This window comes from Peromyscus leucopus, chromosome 3, assembly GCF_004664715.2.
Source record: "Peromyscus leucopus breed LL Stock chromosome 3, UCI_PerLeu_2.1, whole genome shotgun sequence".
Taxonomy (NCBI): domain Eukaryota; kingdom Metazoa; phylum Chordata; class Mammalia; order Rodentia; family Cricetidae; genus Peromyscus; species Peromyscus leucopus.
Window position 1 is genome coordinate 32,191,945 of NC_051065.1, and position 20,304 is coordinate 32,212,248.

Below are 20,304 nucleotides of genomic sequence, written 5' to 3' on the forward strand. Positions count from 1 at the left end.
CTGCAGTCTGTGCTACCGCAGGAGGCCACACATCAGTACTGCTGCCAAGAACCGTGTCTGGGTTCATGGTCCTGCTGCAGCAGGTGGCGGTGCTGATGTCCATGGCCTGGGAGACCACCGAAGGTCACGTGAGTGTCGTGGTCTGTGCTGCAGTCTGCCGCTGCCTGAAGCCGTGTTGATCGACGTGGGTGTGTTGCCACTGGAATCCATGCTGAGGTCCATGGCACAGGCTGATGACAGAACATACGGATATCCGTGCTTCCGCTGACTGTAACGGGCAAGAAAACTACTTCTGCAGTGGTATTGATGACTGCACACTCACAGTTGAGAAAGAGAGACATAGAAGGCTTCTCTGACAACCCTTCCCCCCTCCAAATAGCAGCCTAGATAGGAAACCATTGAAGAAAACTTAAAAATCATGATGAGGATGCTGAAGTGTGGCTCTCCACAATTGAGGGCTTTTGGTGTTGGTGCGGGAGGAGAAGGATTCGGTTATCTTTAAGGGACTGGCCACTGGGAGTCTGACCACGCTTCAGTGAGTATATGGATAACACAAATTGGACTTTTTTCTTCTTCTACTTTTTCTTTGGGGGGAGTGGGTCACAAGGGTGTGGGGTGGACTTGGGAGGACTGGGAAGTGTGATTGGGGTGCATGATGCGAAATTCCCAAATAATTGATAAAAATATTATGTTGGAAAAAATTCCACTAGCTTAGAAAAGTGGCCGTAGTTCGTTCTTCTCTAAGATCTGTGCTGCTACCAGCTTTGGGTAGCTGGCTAGGTTTATAGACATGGTCTTCTTTCTGTTGAGCAGGCATCAGCCCAACTAGACAGCTGCTGGTTACACCATTTGTTGTAGAATACTATTTTAAGGTGTGTTACATTTGTTGTGCTGTGGAACATTCGTTTAATGATGCAAAGACGTGTTGCATTATTTTCTGTTGCGTTTGTTTAGCTCTGTGAAGCTGTGTTACTGTGCCTGTCTAAAACACCTGATGGTCTGATAAAGAGCTGACAGGAGAAAGGATAGGCAGAGGTGGCAGGCAGAGAGAATAAATAGGAGGAAAATCTGGGAGCAGCAAGAAGAAAAAAGAAAAGAGAAGAAAGAGTAAGAGGGATCAAAAGGGAGGACATCAGGGGCCAGCCATCCAGCCACACAGCCAGCCACAGAGTAAGACTGACAGTAAGATTACAGAAGTAGGAAAAGGAAGAAGCCCAGAGGCAAAAGGTAGATGGGATAATTTAAGAAAAGCTGACAAGAAACAAGCCAAGCTAAGGTTGAGCATTTATAAATAAGAATAACCCTCTGTGTGTGATTTATTTGGGAGCAGGGTGGCATTCTCTCCCCACCCCCCAAAGAGCACAAACAACCAACAACAACTGTTGCTGCATCAGGGAAATCTTGTTGTGCTGGTTATTATTGTGGTTTGTAGACATCACAGCTGGGTAGGCTTGCTGACAGTCCTCCTTTCTCAGCTTGTGTAGACCTCCTGGTAGCATGAAACCAGTCATCAGGAAGGAGGCTTTCAGGGCAGATCTACCACAATTCCTGGGTCCTGAGTCCAAAATGCATGGTGTCTTCAACACTAGAAACTTACTACTTCAGGAAGGCAACCCAGGGTAATAGCAGTAGCTTAATACTGTCTGGGGAGTCTCTTGGATTCTCCTTACCAAAAACTGTAAAGATGGTTTCTTGTGCCTAGCATAGGGGTTTCTGGTAGGTAGTCTGTGGCTCTTGTAGAGGAACATTATACCCTCAAGTGGTACAACTTCATGGGAAAAATATACACACATACATGCACAAATACATTTTTATTTATTTTATGTAATTTTAGTAAATATAGAATAATAATTGCCTATGACTACTTCAAACATTCTTAATGTATTTCTTCTTCTTCCCTCCTCTTTCTGTACTGCCCTTCCTCCTCTCTCCCCAACAAAAGCCCCTCCCCTAATTATAAGTCTAAAATGTGACCTACTGGCTAGTTTCTCAAGTATCACCCATATTTGCCTATATTCCTAGGCTTGTTTATTCTTACTACTGTCTGTCACAGTTACTATCCTTATGGGATCCCAGTTTATTTAGTCACCCTGAAATGCTAGCATGCAATGAAAATGTCATGAGGATAAAAATATTATTTAGAATTAAAGATAATAAGACATATATTAATGTTGGGTTCTAAAATTACAAAATCCTACAGTTAAAAATGACTTTTCTATTCTGTTGTGTATGTATAGTTTAAATTAACTTATAGCAACTGATAGTGAAGTGAAAATTAGTGGGAACATATTGAAGAATACATAAAAATATTTAATTTTTTCCAAGTGTCTCATGGTGAACAAGAAGGTACTTATACTCTAAGAAGTGTTTAGATAAGTGTTTCAGGAAGTAGGTAGTTTCTGTGACCATTCTGGTCCAAAGGCTTCTATAATTGCTAATTTAAAAAAGATTTATAAACCAACAGTTTTAAGGACTATAATATTTTGCGTGTGCTTAAGACAGCTTAGGGGCTTATCAGAATGTTGATAGAAAGCATTTGAGATCAGTAAACCCGAGGTAAGGGCAAAAGTCGAAGTTGGGACAGATGTGGCCCAGCTGTATCTTCTTTGGAAGCTATGAGACAATCAACTCCCTTTATGACTATATTAGTTTAAGCAACTTCCCCAAATACATATTACTTGAGTTTTAATGTCCCTTTTAATGTAATAATCATGCTTCCTATCATTATCCAGTAATGACTGTGATTTGGTTTCTAATTGCTTACTTAGGATAAGGCAAGGTTATATATACGTACACACACACACACACACACACACACACACACACACACACACACACATATATATACACACACAAAGAATATATTATTCATTTCCACAGCAGACTTATGAGGTCAGTATTTATGATAGGCTCACTGAGTAAGGTGCCCCTTTATATACACATCATTGTGCCAATAAAAATTTGGTCCTGCTGTGTTTAAATAGTCACTGTTCCTTGACACACCTTAAAAGGACCAACACGCCTCCTGCTTCCTGAAATCAATGTTGATAGAATATTTGGAGCATAGGAAATGGTTAAAGATATGGTGGTAACGTATCCATTAGTACAGCCACACAGCAGGAGGAGGGATGCCACAGGGAGGGTAGCCGGGAAGCTGCAGAAAGTGGCCCAGAAAAGCCTTCAGGGTACCATGGAACTCCTTTTAGATGAATAGTTTCTTATGACTCCATAGAGAAAGGAATAATATGATTCAGTTTTCCACAGAGAAATTTTAATACAGAAACTGGGAATATTATCAAAGAAAGAATCTGTCAATTAATTGGGATATGCTGATCCTGTGCTGACTGGATGAGAGAGTCAGGAAGAATAAATGTAGAATCAAAGAAAGGACGTGAGAGCCGTCCTAGGGTTTAGATTTGCTGGACAGACAGATTTAAGTGAATATTTGTTTAAAACCAGGAAATTTATTTAGATGTATTACATGTATATGATGAATGCCTTTAAAATATTTTAGTTGCACTTTCTAAGCTCTTCCCAAAATACTGAATTAAATATAGACATTTGAAAAAGCATCTAACAAATAATGAGATAAATATTTTCTTCATTGAAAAAAACCTTAATATACATTTCTTTTTTTTCATTTTTTAAATTTATTTATTAAATTTAATTTTACACATCAGCCACGGATTCCCTTGTTCTCCCCCTTCCTCCCACCCCTCCATCCCACCACCCCACATTCCCCCCACCCCACCCCCCATTCCCATCTCCTCCAGGGCAAAGACTCCCCCAAGGATTGATTTCAACCAGGTAGATTCAGTCCAGGCAGGTCCAGTCCCCTTCTCCCAGGCTGAGCCAAGTGTCCCTGTATAAGCCCCAGGTTCCAAACTGCCAGTTCATGCACTGAGGACAGGACCCGGTCCCACTGTCTGGATGCCTCGCAAGCAGGTCAAGCTAATCAACTGTCTTATTTATCCAGAGGGCCTGATCCAGTTGGGGGCTCCTTAGCTATTGGTTCATAGTTCATGTGTTTCCTTTCATTTGGATATTTGTCCCTGTGCTTTTTCCAACCTTGGTCTCAACAATTCTCGCTCATATAAACCCTTCTCTTTCTCGCTAATTAGACTCCCGGAGCTCCACCCAGGGCCTAGACATGGATCTCTGCTCCAGATTCCTCGGTCCTTGGATGGGGTTTCTGGCACGACTATTAGGGTGTTTGGCCATCCCATCACCAGGGTAGGTCAGTTCAGGCTGGCTCTAGACCATTGCCAGCTGTCTTTTGTGGGGGTATCCTTGTGGATTTCTGTGGGCCTCTCTAGCACTTTGTTTCTTCCTTTTCTCATGTGGTCTTTATTTACCATGGTCTCCTATTCCTTGTTCTCCCCCTCTGTTCTTGATCCAGCTGGGATCTCCTGCTCCCACAGGCTCTCTTTCCCTCGACCCTTGCCCTTCATTACTCCCACTCATGTCCGGGTTGTTCATGTAGATTTCATCCATTTCTCTGTCATTGGGCAATCCCCGTGTCTTTCTTGAGGTCCTGTTTTCCAGGTAGCCTCCCTGGTGATGTGAGTAGCAGTCCAGTCATCCTTGTTCCACTTCTAGTATGCAGACACTAAGAGACCATGGATGACAGCCCAGACTAATATACCCAGCAAAACTTTTCAATCATCATAGATGGAATGAACAAGACATTCCAAGACAAAGCCAGATTTAAACAATACTTATCCACAAACCCAGCCCTACAGAAAGCACTAAAAGGAAAATTCCAACCCAAGGAAGTCAGATACACCCTGGAAAACACAGGCAATAGATAAAGCCACAGCAGTAAACCCCAAAGAAGAGAAGTACATACACACTACCACCAAAAAATAATAGGGATGAACAATCACTGGTCATTAATATCCCTTAATATCAATGGACTTAATTCACCTATAAAAAGATATAGGCTTACAGAATGGATATGAAAGCAGGACCCATCTTTCTGCTGCATACAAGAAACACATCTCAAATTCAAAGACAGACACTACCTAAGAATAAAAGGCTGGGAAAAGACTTTCCAATCAAATGGTCTTAAGAAACAAGCGGGGGCAGCCATCCTGATATCCAACAAAATAGACTTCAAACTAAAATCAATCAAACAGATCAAGAAGGGCATTACATACTCATCACAGGAAAGATCCACCAAGATGAAGTTTCAATTCTGAACATTTATGCCCCAAACACAAGGGCACCCACATATATAAAAGAAACATTACTAAAGCTTAAACCACATATAAAACCCCACACATTAATAGTGGGAGATCTCAACACCCCACTTTCAACACCCCACTTAATATACATTTCTAACTTCAATTGTGTATTAAGCATCTCTTAAAAGATACCCAGCAATGCTCAACATCACAAACACACACATCCTCTTGTTTACAATTGCAAAAGTGGGTAAAACTGAAATGCACTTGGGTATAGAATTAGAAGATACTGCCCGGGTCACTATAGAGCTTCCCCTTGCTTCTGGTTCCTATGGAAATGTAATGCTGTTTACAAGCTGTTCTGTCTGGCTTCATCACTTACTTTGAGGAAGGAACAGGATAATGTATGCAAAAGTACTTCCTGCATTTGAAACTACTATACAAACATCAAAAATTACCTGTGAAGAAAATATTAAAGAAAGGGATCTTACTTACAGCTTAATTTCTTCTTTTTCCTACTTGCTTCTTTATTCTTGGGAAAGATTTCAAATATTTCTTAGGATTTGAGTTTCATGGCAAAAAGACAAAAACAAATGGCAGAGACACAATCGAAATTAACTTGTGATACATATTATTAAATACCCACCATGAAGGGCAAGTTAACCTGTGGTACACATTGTTAAATACCCACCGTGAAGGGCAAGTTGCAATTTTTATAACTGACAGTACTGAATCAAAATTGCAGGTATGTAAGGAACTTCAGATATCCGATTGCTTTCTGCACAAATTAGCAATAACTGGAAAAGAATGTATGTTTTTTTCCTGTATTTGTGATATTTTAGTTTTTTTTTCCCCCCCACATTTCTTTGAGAATATCCAAGTGGCACTCCAGGGAAGTGATAGTATGAATTGAAAAAAAATTAATTATTAATGGAAACCATTTTACTTAATTGGTATTACACTTAGCATCTGTCGTGTAGTGACTTACAGTTATTGAGAACTAACAGCCTTCAGGCTAGGTGATTCTAAGGGCCAGCTGCAAGTTTGAAAAAGAAAAATCGTTCTGCAAACACCTACCACCTACATTTAAAAATATATTTGAGTTGTATATGCTCACATTACTAAACTAGATATCCTGCTTATTTTTAATGGTGGGAAGACCCATTGAAAAAAAAATGTCCCTTGTCACACTAAAGCACAAAATAGTCCACATGTTAATACTGTGATGCCTTGTAAATTTAGACTACCCACTGAGGCTGAGCTCCATCCAGCTGTTAAAATAATGGAAATCCAGTGTAAGTAGTGAGCAATGTGCTCACTAAGGTTCAACTCTGGAGTTACACATTGCTTGAACTGGAACCTGATTCCTTGGGGGTCACTGACAACATCACCATGACCCAAGGACTCTGGTACTTTTAGTGACTACATTCCATTTCACGAAAGAAAATCATGTTACTTTCTTATTTGTATGTATTTTTATTGTGTGCTATGTATGTAAACATTGCTTTTACAGCAACAATAGCACATAATGTAATTTTTAGAAATTCTTGTATGTAGTTGATTTTGAAGTAAGCTTGACCAATACCATCAAAACAATTAAAATCTGGAAACTAGCTGTTTAAACCACAATCAGTTCTCCATGGCCTATGGTTATTGTTTTCTTTCTTTGAAATTACTATACTGAGTCTGAGGGAATTGAGATGACCCATATCAGTTTGTGTTTCTGTCACACAGAAATTAATCAGGTTAAAACAGCATCTGCTTTAAGGTCATGCTCCAAAAGAAGAATTAAAGTACATAAACTACCATTACATCAGTCATCTGGTAAAAATGTATGCAGGTCTTCAGCAGTCTTGATAAATACTCACAATATTAAAAGAATGCTTTTAGAAAAGAAAGGAAGGAGGGATTGAGGGTTGGGGAGGGAGAGAGGAAGAGAGAGAGAAAGTAAGAGGGAGAAGGAGGAGAGAGAGGAGGGTGCCATTAGTGAAAATCACTCCAGTTACACTCATATTAGATTTGGGTGACTATTGCTGTCTTCAACAGAGTCTATATGGGTGAAGCAAGCATTCTCTACAATTCTTCCATCTTACATCTTTAATTTCATTTTAATAGCTGTCATGAGTAATTTGGTCATTTTCTATTCACTTGAAACTTAACATATTCTGGAAAGAGCCATCACAAGTTGTAAAAACACATGCAAAATATACTATCCTTGTTCAATACCTGGGACAAGGGAGAACATATCTATTTGTTCTTTCATTGATTTAGCAATCTAGTAACACTATGAAAGCCAATATCTATTAAAGCAGAGAAGAATAGAGCCATATTTATAGACATTTATAGACAGTCACATTAAGCATGGCCCAATGTACAGATGATCTAATTTCAGATCAACATATAAAATCACAGCTGCATTTTATAAGTTGCTTTGGAGGTATATTATGAAGAAACTGGAGGGAAATTTGCTTCTGGACAGGCAGCATTTTCTCAGATAGTAGCTGTGGAGCATTTACTCCATACCAGGTATTTATTTGATATAGGATATTCAAAGAAGGCAATTGGAAGATTTTCTCAAGCCAAGAGGCCAGTAAAGGAAAGAGACAAGTAATAAATGTAAGGTAGGGGATAGATGGATCATTGATACATAAAAAACAGTAGGATGCTGTCGGCAGAAGTTAAAAGGGGAAGTAAAAGTATCAAGTGGAATCAGATAGGAAATCCTGGGATGCAAAGGGGAGTCTGAATTCTTGATAATATTATGGGCATTATTACCCTAACTATACTGTCGAGCTCAAAAAGAGATCCTTAGAAACTGGCAAGTCCTTCAGGACAGCTGGTTCACAACTAGAAGAGAAAATGATAGAGGAGAAGAAGGACTCCAGCTAGAGGTCTTCGGGCCATACTCTGGAGTGTGTGTGAAGTCAACAGGAGAGGTCAAACTGGGAGCTGATAGGAAGAAATTCACATTTCAGAGGGAAATGTTCCTCAGTGGAGCAGAGAAAGGACAGGTGGTCCTGTAGACTGTCTGAGAAGATGTGTTAAAATCCGGATGATAAACCCTAAGGAATGAAGCGGTGAGTGACAGAGAGCAGGCAGGAATGCTAAGAAAGGGACAGTGAGTGTAGAAGATGACTGTGTATTTAAGTTTGATGACAATAAAGTGCTATCATTGTGTGTGGTTCCATCACTGTAGCAGGCTTAGGCATTAACATGCAGAAAACTTGAAGAAGCATCTTCTACATAGGAACATAAGTGGTGAAAGCCGATTTTGTATTTAAGGTGTCAGGTTGTCAGCAGATAGGAGAAATGGTTGCTCAAAAGGATTTTAAAGGAAATTGCTAGGGAAACAAGATACTTGCCAATTTCATGGGCTTGCCCAAAATTATGCCTTTTAGTGACAGTTTTGTTTTCAATGTTTTAAACTTTTAAATTAAATTCTTTATTAACATTGCTTTTCCTTCCCTGAATGCAGATGATTGCACATACATTTGTTTTATTGTCCTTTAAAGTATTAATGTACATAAAATGTAAAATTAGACATATTTAAGAATATTGTGTGATGCCTCAATATGGCCATACATTATAGTTGAAAGTTTTTCTGTGTCCTACCTGATCTGCAGCCACTCAGACCCCAATAAATATACAGAGGCTTATATTAATTAAAAACTGTATAGACATTAGCTCAAGCTTATTACTGACTAGCTATTACACTTAAATTAACCCATAATTCTATATATGTTTAGCCACATGGCTTGGTACCTTTTCTCAGTTCTGCCTTGTCATCTTGGTTCCTGTGTGTCTTGCTGGTGACTCCTGACTCAGCCTTCCTTGTCCCAGAATTCTCTTTGTCTGCTTATCCCACCTGTACTTCCTGCATGGGTACTGGCCAATCAGCATTTATTTATCAACCAATCAGAGCAACACCCATTCACAGCATACAGAACAACATTCCATAGCAATACATTGTGAAATGTACAAAGCAGGATAAAGGTGCATATTCCCTCAAATACCTATTGTTTCTTTATGGTGAGAACATTCAAAATTCTTTCTTCTAGCTTTATTGAACTATGCTATAAATCATCATTATCAATAATCTCCTGTTGTGCAATAGAACTCCAGAACTTACTACTTCTACTCCACTGTGGCTTAGTACCCACTGATCTATTTTCTCCTTCTTGACTCCCCTATTTTCACTGTAGTCATGAGTATCACTAGTCATTCATGATATTCTCTAGCTGTTATTGTGAGGTTATGTTAAATAACATTGAAACTAGACAAATAGTTAAGAGGATGCTGGACACAAAGACACAAGGGCTGATAAACAGACAGAAGGGAAAGAAATGCTTTGTTCTTTTAAAAAATAAAGTGCCCTTGGGCCGGGCGTGGTGGCGCACGCCTTTAATCCCAGCACTTGGGAGGCAGAGGCAGGCGGATCTTTGTGAGTTCGAGGCCAGCCTGGGCTACCAAGTGAGCTCCAGGAAAAAGGCGCAAAGCTACACAGAGAAACCCTGTCTCGAAAAAACCAAAAAAAAAAAAAAATAATAATAATAAAAAAAAATAAAAATAAAGTGCCCAAATCTTGACCACTGTGTGAATCAAAGAATACTTTTCACATTGTGGATAATTTCACAGAAGAGTGTGGGGAGGAGATGCTAAACTAGGTCAATAGAGCATGCAAACAATTACATAGGATGATGGAGATATGCATCTGTGGTGTGGGTGAAGGTTACTGGGCCTCCAGGCCAGACCACTGAAGGGATAGGAACCATCAGGCTAGATTGTGGACATCATGAAGGTAAATGAAGCAATGGGAATGCACGGGTAAGCAATAGTTCTGCCAAAATACAGTTGTCATTGTCTAATGGAAGCAAAGATGTTTGAAGGATTGAACAGACAGCGACACAGATCTTGATAAGAATGTGTTTTATTGTTCTGGTTTGCAATGTCCATGGTGTAGAGAAAATTATTAAGACTAATTTCTAGAACACAGAGTATAGGGGGACAAAAAGACAGGCAAGCACCGCTGTCCTCTTGGGAGCTTTACTACTTTTCTATGCTACTGTAACAAATAGTCATGCATTTCATGGCACAAATCACCATATTGTTTAACTCATGGTTCTCTAAGTGAAAAACCTAAAATGAATCTTGCTAGGTGAAAATGGAGAAGCCATGAGGACTGCCCAATGGGGAACTGACTTCATTGTCATTAAGAGCTTCTAGAGATCACCAGTGTCCCTTGGTGCTGTCCCCATTCTTCCATCTTCAAAGCAAGCACTGGTGGGCCTTTCCTATTGTGAACTTCATTGGCTAATTCTGTTTTCATCATCACATCTCCTTTGTAAAGGCCTATGTAATTATATTAGATCTACCTGGATCATCAGGGTAGTCTCCACATCTCAAAATCCTTAAACTGATGCCATCTGTAAAATGCCTTCTATAATCTAGGATTTAAGACAAGAATGCTCAGTCTCCATTTTTAGTTTTTTGCCTGTTATAGTATCTGTGATTCAGTTATAGCAAAGATATTGAGACCCATACTGGAAATTGATTGCAACTATGTTATTTCAGAAGACATAATGAAAAGTCTGAGAGATGTATAAAATTGGAACAAAATTGTGGCATTTCTATTAATAGTAGAACCAATGGGATGAGCTTTCTTAAATTATCTTTCTCCTGGTTTACTTATTAGAAACTTTATACTTCTTATCAGCAGACTGATGAGTTTAAAATTGGATTCTTTTCAGTGTGTCCATAAAAGAGGAAAACTCTCTCTAGGGTTATTTATTCTTAACCACACACAGAAATTGTTTTATGTCATAAAGCATCATTGACTTTGCATGTGACAGTTTTATTTCTGATTTATTCCTGCTTTAGCTTTTAACTCCTCTAAACTGTCAGAAAGCTTGTGATCACAGATAACTTGCTTAGGCGAAATGTCTGACAGCCACCCATACATTTGTCACAGGCAGCTGAAAGGTTGCGATGAAGCCATTGATGATGTTAATTGATGAGGGACTGAAATGACTTCAGACGACATTGCCTATGATCAGAGCCACACTTCAGACTGCAGGTCATTCTAATAAACCCCATCCTTAGCTTGCTTTTGCTATTAAGTATTTAATAAACACATTATAATAGCCTTCACCACAAAAGACTAGTGAAGATATTGTTACCACTTCATCTGGTTCTGTAGCTCAAGAATAAGGTTAAAAGCAGATATATTATTTTTAAAGACATATTATAATTAATGTAAAGAGTACTGGTAGCACCCATATTATAATTCTGCAAGAATACTTCTGAGCAGCAAGCAAAGGAACAAACAAAAATCCCCCAACAAACAACAATGACACTTTCACTGATGGACTGAAAAGTGGAAGTTGCAGCTGCAAGTCTGCCTATTTTTAACATTGGATTGATAGAGTGTGTCAACTTTTAGGATACCGAGAATAGAGACTTTTTTTTAGAGAGGTGAAATCAAACAAAAAACTTAATTTGTTTATTATTTTTAAATGGACACTGTTGATCCAGGTTTAGCCACTGATCAAATAAGTGTGAAGTCCCCAGGAGAAAGGGGGAGTTTAGTCAAGGTCCCCCAAGTTTGTCTGACATTAGGTATTGATGTCTAAGACTGTATTAGGATTCAGTGTTAGTGTTCACGTGTTCTTGACGTGGAATTTGATGTCATGAGTGTATAATATGTCTTTTCACAGACTCTGACTGTATTAGGATTCAGTGTTAATGTTCACGTGTTCTTGATGTGGAATTTGATGTCATGAGTGTATGACTTTTCACAGACTCTGACAAAGGTATGTGATGCACTGATGTGCCTCACAGAGGAGGGTTGACGTTCCAGGATGATGAGCCATTAACCAAATTATTTTCAAAGTGTCAGGGCTATGGGCTTCTTGGTGGAATTAGGTTTCTTTTGACCCAGTTTGTCTTTATGAAGGGAGGAATCTATCAGAAACTTGATACCTCAGACACATGCTGAAATCTACAGTTCAGTGTTAGCTTCCAGGTGCCTAAGTGAAGATTTCTACTAAAGAAAACTTGCAGATTTTAAAAGGAATATTGACTTCATTTCCTCCCTGTAACTCCTATCCACAAACCCCAGGTGTTTCTTTTGCATTTTCTATTTCTTTCACTCATTCGAAAGTTTAAACTCACTGTATGAGTTTCTTCCCAGATTAAATCAGCAATGTTCTTCTTCCACTTGCACTTTCCATATTTGTGTTCTGGTGTCTAATACTGTCTGTTGGATAAAATAACCCCGTTAGCAACTTTAGAATAGAATATAAATATTGCAGAGTTTTTAAGCTATAAAAACATCCAGTATTTATTTTTTGTTTGTTTGTTTTCTGTAACCTTTACAATGTAAATGCTCTTTGTTCTCTGTTTTCTAAAACTTCACCAAGTGACATGACTTGAAGGGACGGGCGAAGACCAAACTCACACAGTTGCTCTCTTGCATGGAGTGCTCTGGTTTCCTCTGCAAATTTATATGAAACTCTCAGCCTCAGTATTAGTTTGTTAGACCTGCAATGCCTTCTCAAATGGCCTTTTTCCCCCCCTCACACCTCTGAAAATTACTGTCCACAGAAACTTAACAGAAGTACCCACCCTTCAACTTACTACCGTCTCTACTCTCTTCTAAGTGTGTACAGCAGCTGAACAAGAAACCATGCTGCTGGGCACAGTAACCATACACCTGGGCTCTTCTACAACGTTTCAAATTCAAAGACAAAATCAGATGGTCACAGGGGTCAAATGAGCTCGGCGTGTACTGGAAGGGTCTGAAATGGAAAAGTTAGGATAGTCATGTTAGACTTTCAGAAAGAGAGAAAAGGTCGAGGACAGGACAGGACATGGTAGTTAACCAGGTAAGTGGTAAATCACAATCAACCTGGAGAGAAGCAGACCCGTGCTGGGTGGCGGTGGCGCATGCCTTTAATCCCAGCACTCAGGAGGCAGAGCCAGGCGGATCTCTGTGAGTTTGAGACCAGCCTGGTCTACAACGTGAGTTCCAGGACAGGCTCCAAAAGCTACCCTGTATCCAAAGAAAAAAAACAAAAAAGAGAAGCAGACCCAACTCTGAGGGGTCAGCTGCAGGGTGCTGGGTGTTCATGGCCATCAGATGGCTGAACACCTTTCGGTGTCAGAAATGTTCTATAGCAAATTTTGTTATCCTAAAAGATATTTCACAGTGATTATGATTGCTACTTTCCTAAATGCCTTTCTTGTACCCAAACCACTTACTGCAGAAGTGCTGAATGTTAATTATATTTTAAAAAGTGAGAAATTTAAAATCAGGAATATTCAGAGAAATTTTCTGTGATTATATGCATGAAATAGAGGCCAATAGTATAATAGTATTTTTGCAGAAATGTTTTTATTTAGCATCTTATTACTGTGAAAACAGATATTAAAAGCTAAAAATGAAATAGTGAATAAGATATTGATATTAACTCATGCATGTACATTGAATAATTATAAATTATTAATCAGTTTAAATTGTCAGTATTGATACTTAAAAATAACATGATGAAAATTATTAAAATAAATATTCTAAACTATTGGTAGTAAATTTTATTAGTAGTATTTTCCAAATTATTCTAAACATTAATAAGGGATAGTAGGAATATACACCCCAATTCTGCTCTTATCACTGAATTTCTTTTATACCTCTTTTCATCATGCTTCTTCCTTGAATTATTTAGCCAGCACATCTCAATGTAATTGCTTGATAAAACCTGCTAATTTCTCTCATCCCTCATAGTCTCTGAAAACAATGAGCCTCCACTAGGATCTGCCAAGCCCCTGTGCTTATGTATAAAACTAAACTTGTAAATAAATATTGTGCTGTCACTGGGGTCTTGATGAGACCATGAAGTTAGTCACCGAACTTTGCTATATTTCATCTGAGCAATTACACTCTTATCACAACCGGCACCTTCACAGTGTCTTTCTGTTTTCTTTCTAGGAACCCCTGTTTCACTTGGAGGCCCACAGGTCTGAGAGAGGAAGGGGCAGATGTCCTTTTGACCCCCGCTCCTCCTTCGTCTCCACTCTAGTTGGTAATTATCTTTGTCACAGACATCAGGTGGTAGCTATGGTGATTTTAAATGTATTTTTCAACTTCAGTACATTCTTTGACATTTCTTTATACACTTTGCCTTGCCCAATCTAACAGGTGATATCTAGAGAAATGACACTGGATTTCAAGTTATGCTATCTTTGGTAATTTGACTCTAAAATAACTACAGATGCCATAAGTACTTATGTCTCAAATGAAAAACAAAAGTGTGAATATGTGAAACAATGATTGTGTGTGTGTGTGTGTATGTGTGTGTGTACATGTGTGCGTGTGTATGTGCAGAGGTCAGAGTACAAAACACAGGCCTCAAGTCTCTCCTTCCACCATGTGGACACTAAGGACTAACTCAGGACATCAGGTTTGGAGGCAAGCACATTAACTGCTGAGCCACCTCATGTCCATTCATCTAAATTCTACTTAAGCTAGAATATATACTATAGAGGCTGACCAGCTCAAACTAGCATTAAATTCCTGCATTGGAACAATGTAGTAAGACCACATTGTCTGACAGACATTGCAGTTTAATTCAGGTTAATTAAATGAGTTGTCCAAAGTGCTATCTTGCCACAATAAAGAAGCATGCTTTTCTGTATTAGTTAGAATTGGAAATAATGTGATTGTTGAAGTACTTCTGAACTGTGGCAATATGAGTACATGAGACTTTCTACATTTAAAATAAATGAAAGCAATTCTTGATACCTAACAAGTGTGCTAAGGGTGTTTCTGTGTTCTCAGTATTGAGAAGCTCAGACGGTCTCTATGCACAAGATACTATTATTACGATATAATTGTTCATCAATGATCATTTCTCTTTGAAGAAAGGAGTAACTACAAGTTGTAGAGACCATATTCTAAGTAAACTGAAAAATTTACTACTTTGCTGATGTTTAATTAAAATGTACACTGAAGGGCTGGAGGCTTGGAGTTTAAGAGCACTGGCTACTCTTGCAGAGCAGAGAGGTTCAATTTCCCTTGTCCCATAACCTTCTCTAAAGCCAGCCTCAGTCATTAATGTAATGACGCCCTCTTCTGGCCTCCACAGCCACTGCACCCACATAAACAGACACACATGCAGACAAAACACTCATACACATAAAATTAAAATTAAGGTTAAAAAAGGTAAACTATGCTGTGTTTAAGTCAGAGAGTACACTGGAGAATCCATTTTCTTCAAGTTTTCCCATATTTTGATGGGTCTTGTGTTCTGCTCACCACACTTCCCTGTCTGGATCATGGTTCTGGATCATGTAAACTTTGACATAGCATTATAATTTAAAACATTATAAAATGAGAATGTCACAGAGTAAGTTGACTTGGCTAAATATGCACTTTTAAAGATAAATAATTTAAAATAAAATGACTATTTTAAAATATTTTAGCTCCTCTATAAATCTGTGCATAAGATGTAGTGTGTGTGTGTGTGTGTGTGTGTAGTATGAAGAGACCTTAAATATAAAAATAGAACTGTTAAAACAGTTTAGACAGTAGTAATCACAACATTAGTAATGACATTCTTGGTGAATACTATATCCATAATTGCTAGACATTCCACAGAAATTGGCAGGATCTGAATTAAAATGCATACATTTGATAAACTGAATGTCTGGATGGTGTACAGACTGAGAAACTTTGGCAAACAAAAATCAAATTTTGAGATATTTTCCTTATTAGAAAGATATTGGAGTTTGGATATTACATAGTATGAATTCCTGTACAGTGAAATCCACAAACTTTTGGAAGAGAACAGATCATTTAAACCTTTTGTTTAAATGGTGAAAGTAGTCATTTCCATAGCTCTCTATGTCACGGCAGACTCAGTCTTCCTGGAGCTTGTTTATTCATGGAATCTGGAATTTAAAGCTGAAGTAAGGGGGAAAATTACTGGATGGACATTGCCAAGTGCATTTCATTGAACTACTAGATTGAATCCCCCTGTGCTGAAATGTGAGGTGCTTGCCATCTGTGGTCTGTTTTATTTATTCAGAAGAGAAATCAAATAAAAAAATGGCTCTCCAAGCTAAACACAAAAGTTATAGAGAAATGAAATTAAAGAGAAAAGAAAATATAATTCTTCATATTTGTCCATTCTCTCTCATCCCAAAGTACTTTGGAGAAATTGTTTACTCACTGTGGAAAAGCTGTAGCCACTGGACTGGAAACCTGATAATGTGAGCCACAGTTCTTTACATATTAGGAAGTTAAAATAATTCACTCAGTTGAAAAAGTACTAGAAAAGCTAGCTGGAAAATGGAGCTACCTGAGTTGGAATTTGGCAAGTTTGATGTTGCCTACTCTGACAGGGAAGGATGTATCAATGTGATATTTTATAGACATTATGTTCTGTTCTCATGGGCTAAAACAAGACCTCCCACAAAGATGACTGACCATCTTTTCATCATTATTCTTTGTGTCTTTGTTCATTGTATGTCATACAAATTAAAATACCTGTTCCCATGAAGACTAACTTAATGAGAAAACACTCACATTGATAGCAATATTCATAAGACTCTGAGGCCTTAAAGAAGAAAAAATGTGTTTTTTTATTAGTTCTTTGATTAATTTCACACAGTGTGTTTTGATTACATTCACCCTCCCCCAACTCCTCCCAGAACACAGTCCCCCCTCAAACCACCCATTTGCCCCCCTTTTTTTAGTCTCAATTAAGTCCAGTTGGTGTTGCCCATATATTTTTGGATATGTGATCTTCTACTGGGAAGTGATCAATCATCAATACCTCCTCCTCTAGGGGTGTGACTTCCTGTCCTCCTCTTCCCTCCATGCTGGGATTGTGTCTGCCTTGAGCTTGCACAGGCCTTGTGAATAGTCGCATAGCCACCAATGGATGCACCTGCTCTGTACATACATGGGAGCGTCTCCAGCAGAAGCTTTCAATGGCGTCTTCAGATGGCCTCCAGTGTTATTTCCCCTGCCTATCTTCTCTCCTCTACTCCATGTTTCCACTCCCCAACTCAAACATTCTTCCAAAACAGCAAATATTTTATTGTATTTCTTAACCTTATTTACTGAGACAGTCTCATTATTTGGCCCTGGCCAGCCCCGGAAGCTGATATGTCGTCCACTCTGGCCTCAAACTCACATAGACCCAGCTGTGTCTCTGCCTCCCAAGTTCTGGGATTAGTGTGAGCCAACATGACTGTTTATTTCTTAACTTTGGATTCAATTATAATTTCAGTTAAATAATTTACATTATTCAAGATTCTCTGGAGTAAAGCTGAATAATATTATTTAATAAGTAAAAGAACTCAATATGCATGCTTTTATTAAATTTATATCTAATTTAGAATGAAACGGTAACAACTTCTATGTTAAAAAGAATTCAAGATCAAAGTGATAGTCATATGGAGGCATATTCCCCATGGTCAGAAGCCAATCAAACGGAGGTCAAACATTAGTACACCTTCCTCCTCCAATGTCACCGAGACCTGATTTGTTTTGGTGCAGCATGTAGAAGCTCATGCCTCAAGTACAATTTTTCTATGTTTGTACTTAGCCCATTTCTTCCCCTGGGGTACTCACAAATATTCGATTAAAGCTGTTTTAATAACTGCTAAGTATTCCCTAGCTTTAAAAGCCGTGGATACCCTGAGCTTTGTACTAAACTCCATCACTTCCTTGGGGCCCTCTAACAGCCAGAGGAGCTTAGCACTGACTGGTTTAGTAAAATAAAAGAGCGAGCATGTTACTTGGGGGTCTGTGGAATCAAAACTCGTGAACTATTTTCGTGTCATATATTTTCTCTCTTTTCATCTGTGATGTGTGATGAAATATACCTTAGGCTAGCTGTCTTCTACTTTCTCTTCAATCCTATGGATACTGAAGTTTGTATACTTTATTTTCCGATTAATTTTGTTAGGATTTCTGGTGTATTGTAATTCTCTTACACTAGAAATGCTTACACTATAGCAAGATGAAAGGAGGAAGTGCTTAGAGGAACCACTTTGCTGTGTCATGTTTTGTTTGAAAATTTACTTTGGATCCTCTCTCTCTCTCTCTCTCTCTCTCTCTCTCTCTGTGTGTGTGTGTGTGTGTGTGTGTGTGTGTGTGTGTGCGCGTGCGTGCGCGTGCGCGCGCACACGTGCACCTCTTCCCATATGTGTAGCACCAGAGGAGGATTGGTTGTTCTTTAACATTTTCCACTTTATTCCTTTGACAGAGAATTTCTCATTTACCTGGAGTTAGACTGGTCGCCAGTCTTCACAGCTCTGGTTCACCAGGCATGTGTGTGGACACGGAGCTTTTTGCATGGGTGCCAAGGATCCAAACTACTGTCCTCATGCCTGCCTGGCAACTGCTCTAACCCACAGAGCCGTCTTCCCAGCTCCAAATGTGCTAACTCTTATTAGAGACATTCTTAGGGATACAAGTTAAAGACTTAGTATTTGATTTCAGTAAATAGCCACCATTAAGAATTTTACTTTGGGGGGGCTGGAGAGATGACTCAGTGGTTAAGAGCACAGACTGTTCTTCCAAAGGTTCTGAGTTCAATTCCCAGCAACCACACGGTGGCTCACAACCATCTGTAATGATATCTGGTGCCCTCTTCTGGCCTTCAGGGACACATGCAGACAGAACACTGTATACATAATAAATAAATATTAAAAAAAAAAAAAAAAAAAAGAATTTTACTTTGGGGCTGGCAAGATGGTTTAGCAGGTTCAGTGCTTGCAACACAAGCCTGGTGACCTTAGTTTGATTTGTGGATCCCACAGTAGGAGAAATGTCCTCCAATCTCCACATGTGGCATACACTCCCATTCCCATTCCCATGTACACACACACACACACACACACACACACACACACACACACACACCCCGCATATGCAATAATAAGTTTTAAGATACTTTCAAAATAAAATTTTTAGGCATCTATAATCCCATGTGAGTTTTTCAGTGAATAAAACTACAAAGTCTATGAACATTAGAATTTTTTGTGAACTTTGGTTTAAAAAAATGGTTATTTGGGAATATATACGCAATTACCAGTTCTATGAATTAAACATAAATATTGATTGAACAGAAAATAATTGAAGAGCATACCAGGAAAATATAAGTGATTGTTTCCAGTTGTTAGTGGCAATGCATTTAAGAATAAATAATCGCCGGGCGGTGGTGGCGCACGCCTTTAATCCCAGCACTCGGGAGGCAGAGCCAGGTGGATCTCTGTGAGTTCGAGGCCAGCCTGGGCTACCAAGTGAGTTCCAGGAAAGGCACAAAGCTACACAGAGAAACCCTGTCTCGAAAAACCAAAAAAAAAAAAAAAAAAAAAAAAAAAAAAAAAAAAAAAAAAAAAAAAAAAAAAAAAAAAAAAAAAAAAGAATAAATAATCATTTCTCCTGAAATGAGTATATTTATATCAAGAGCAGCTAGGAATGAATATTCATTTCCTAAATTCACCCCAATTGCATAGAAACAGACTTCAAGTAACTCGCTTTCCAGTTTGCCATCCCTAAAGAATATCTTATTCATGACTGCTGCTCCCTCACATTGGCAAAATGCCTACTGTCTACATGCTTACTGCAGCGTCTGGCCATGACTGCGGGTCTCCAAGGAGCTATTTGAATACTTCACTTATATTATAATTATTTCCTCAAATGAAAGAAAAGGGAAAAGAAACACTCAGTGTCTCCCTAAAAATATCCCTGCTTTCCAAGCTTGGGTTCCCATCATGTCCCTTAGGAATTTAATTGACCATGACTGTATTGATTGATGTCACTGCTTGGCCACTAAGAAAATACAACTATGGTCATTTATGTCAGCAAATGAACACACTTTTCTTTTATGTTTTTGCCCCAGAAACCACCTCCTCAATATTAATGATTAAAGCTAGTCAACTGGCAAGACAAGAGAACAAAGTGCCTGAACGACTAGCTACCTAATGACATCACACTGTTTATGGGTCCTTTTAGTATGGACACTCACTTACTCACAAAGCAGATGCATTTAATATTATTATAAATCCTAGAACATGCATGCATAACATAAATAGGAGAAACATTTGA

General features: G+C 38.7%; 1 protein-coding gene across 1 annotated transcript in view; it reads left to right on the forward strand.

The window, feature by feature from the left end:
- Sema3e (semaphorin 3E) overlaps positions 1-20,304 on the forward strand; it is a 249,688-nt gene that overhangs the window by 178,132 nt on the left and 51,252 nt on the right. Inside the window, exon 5 of the mRNA XM_028862035.2 lies at positions 14,170-14,263. Within this exon, the coding sequence (XP_028717868.1) occupies positions 14,170-14,263 (94 nt within the window). The remainder of the gene's footprint in view (positions 1-14,169; positions 14,264-20,304) is intronic.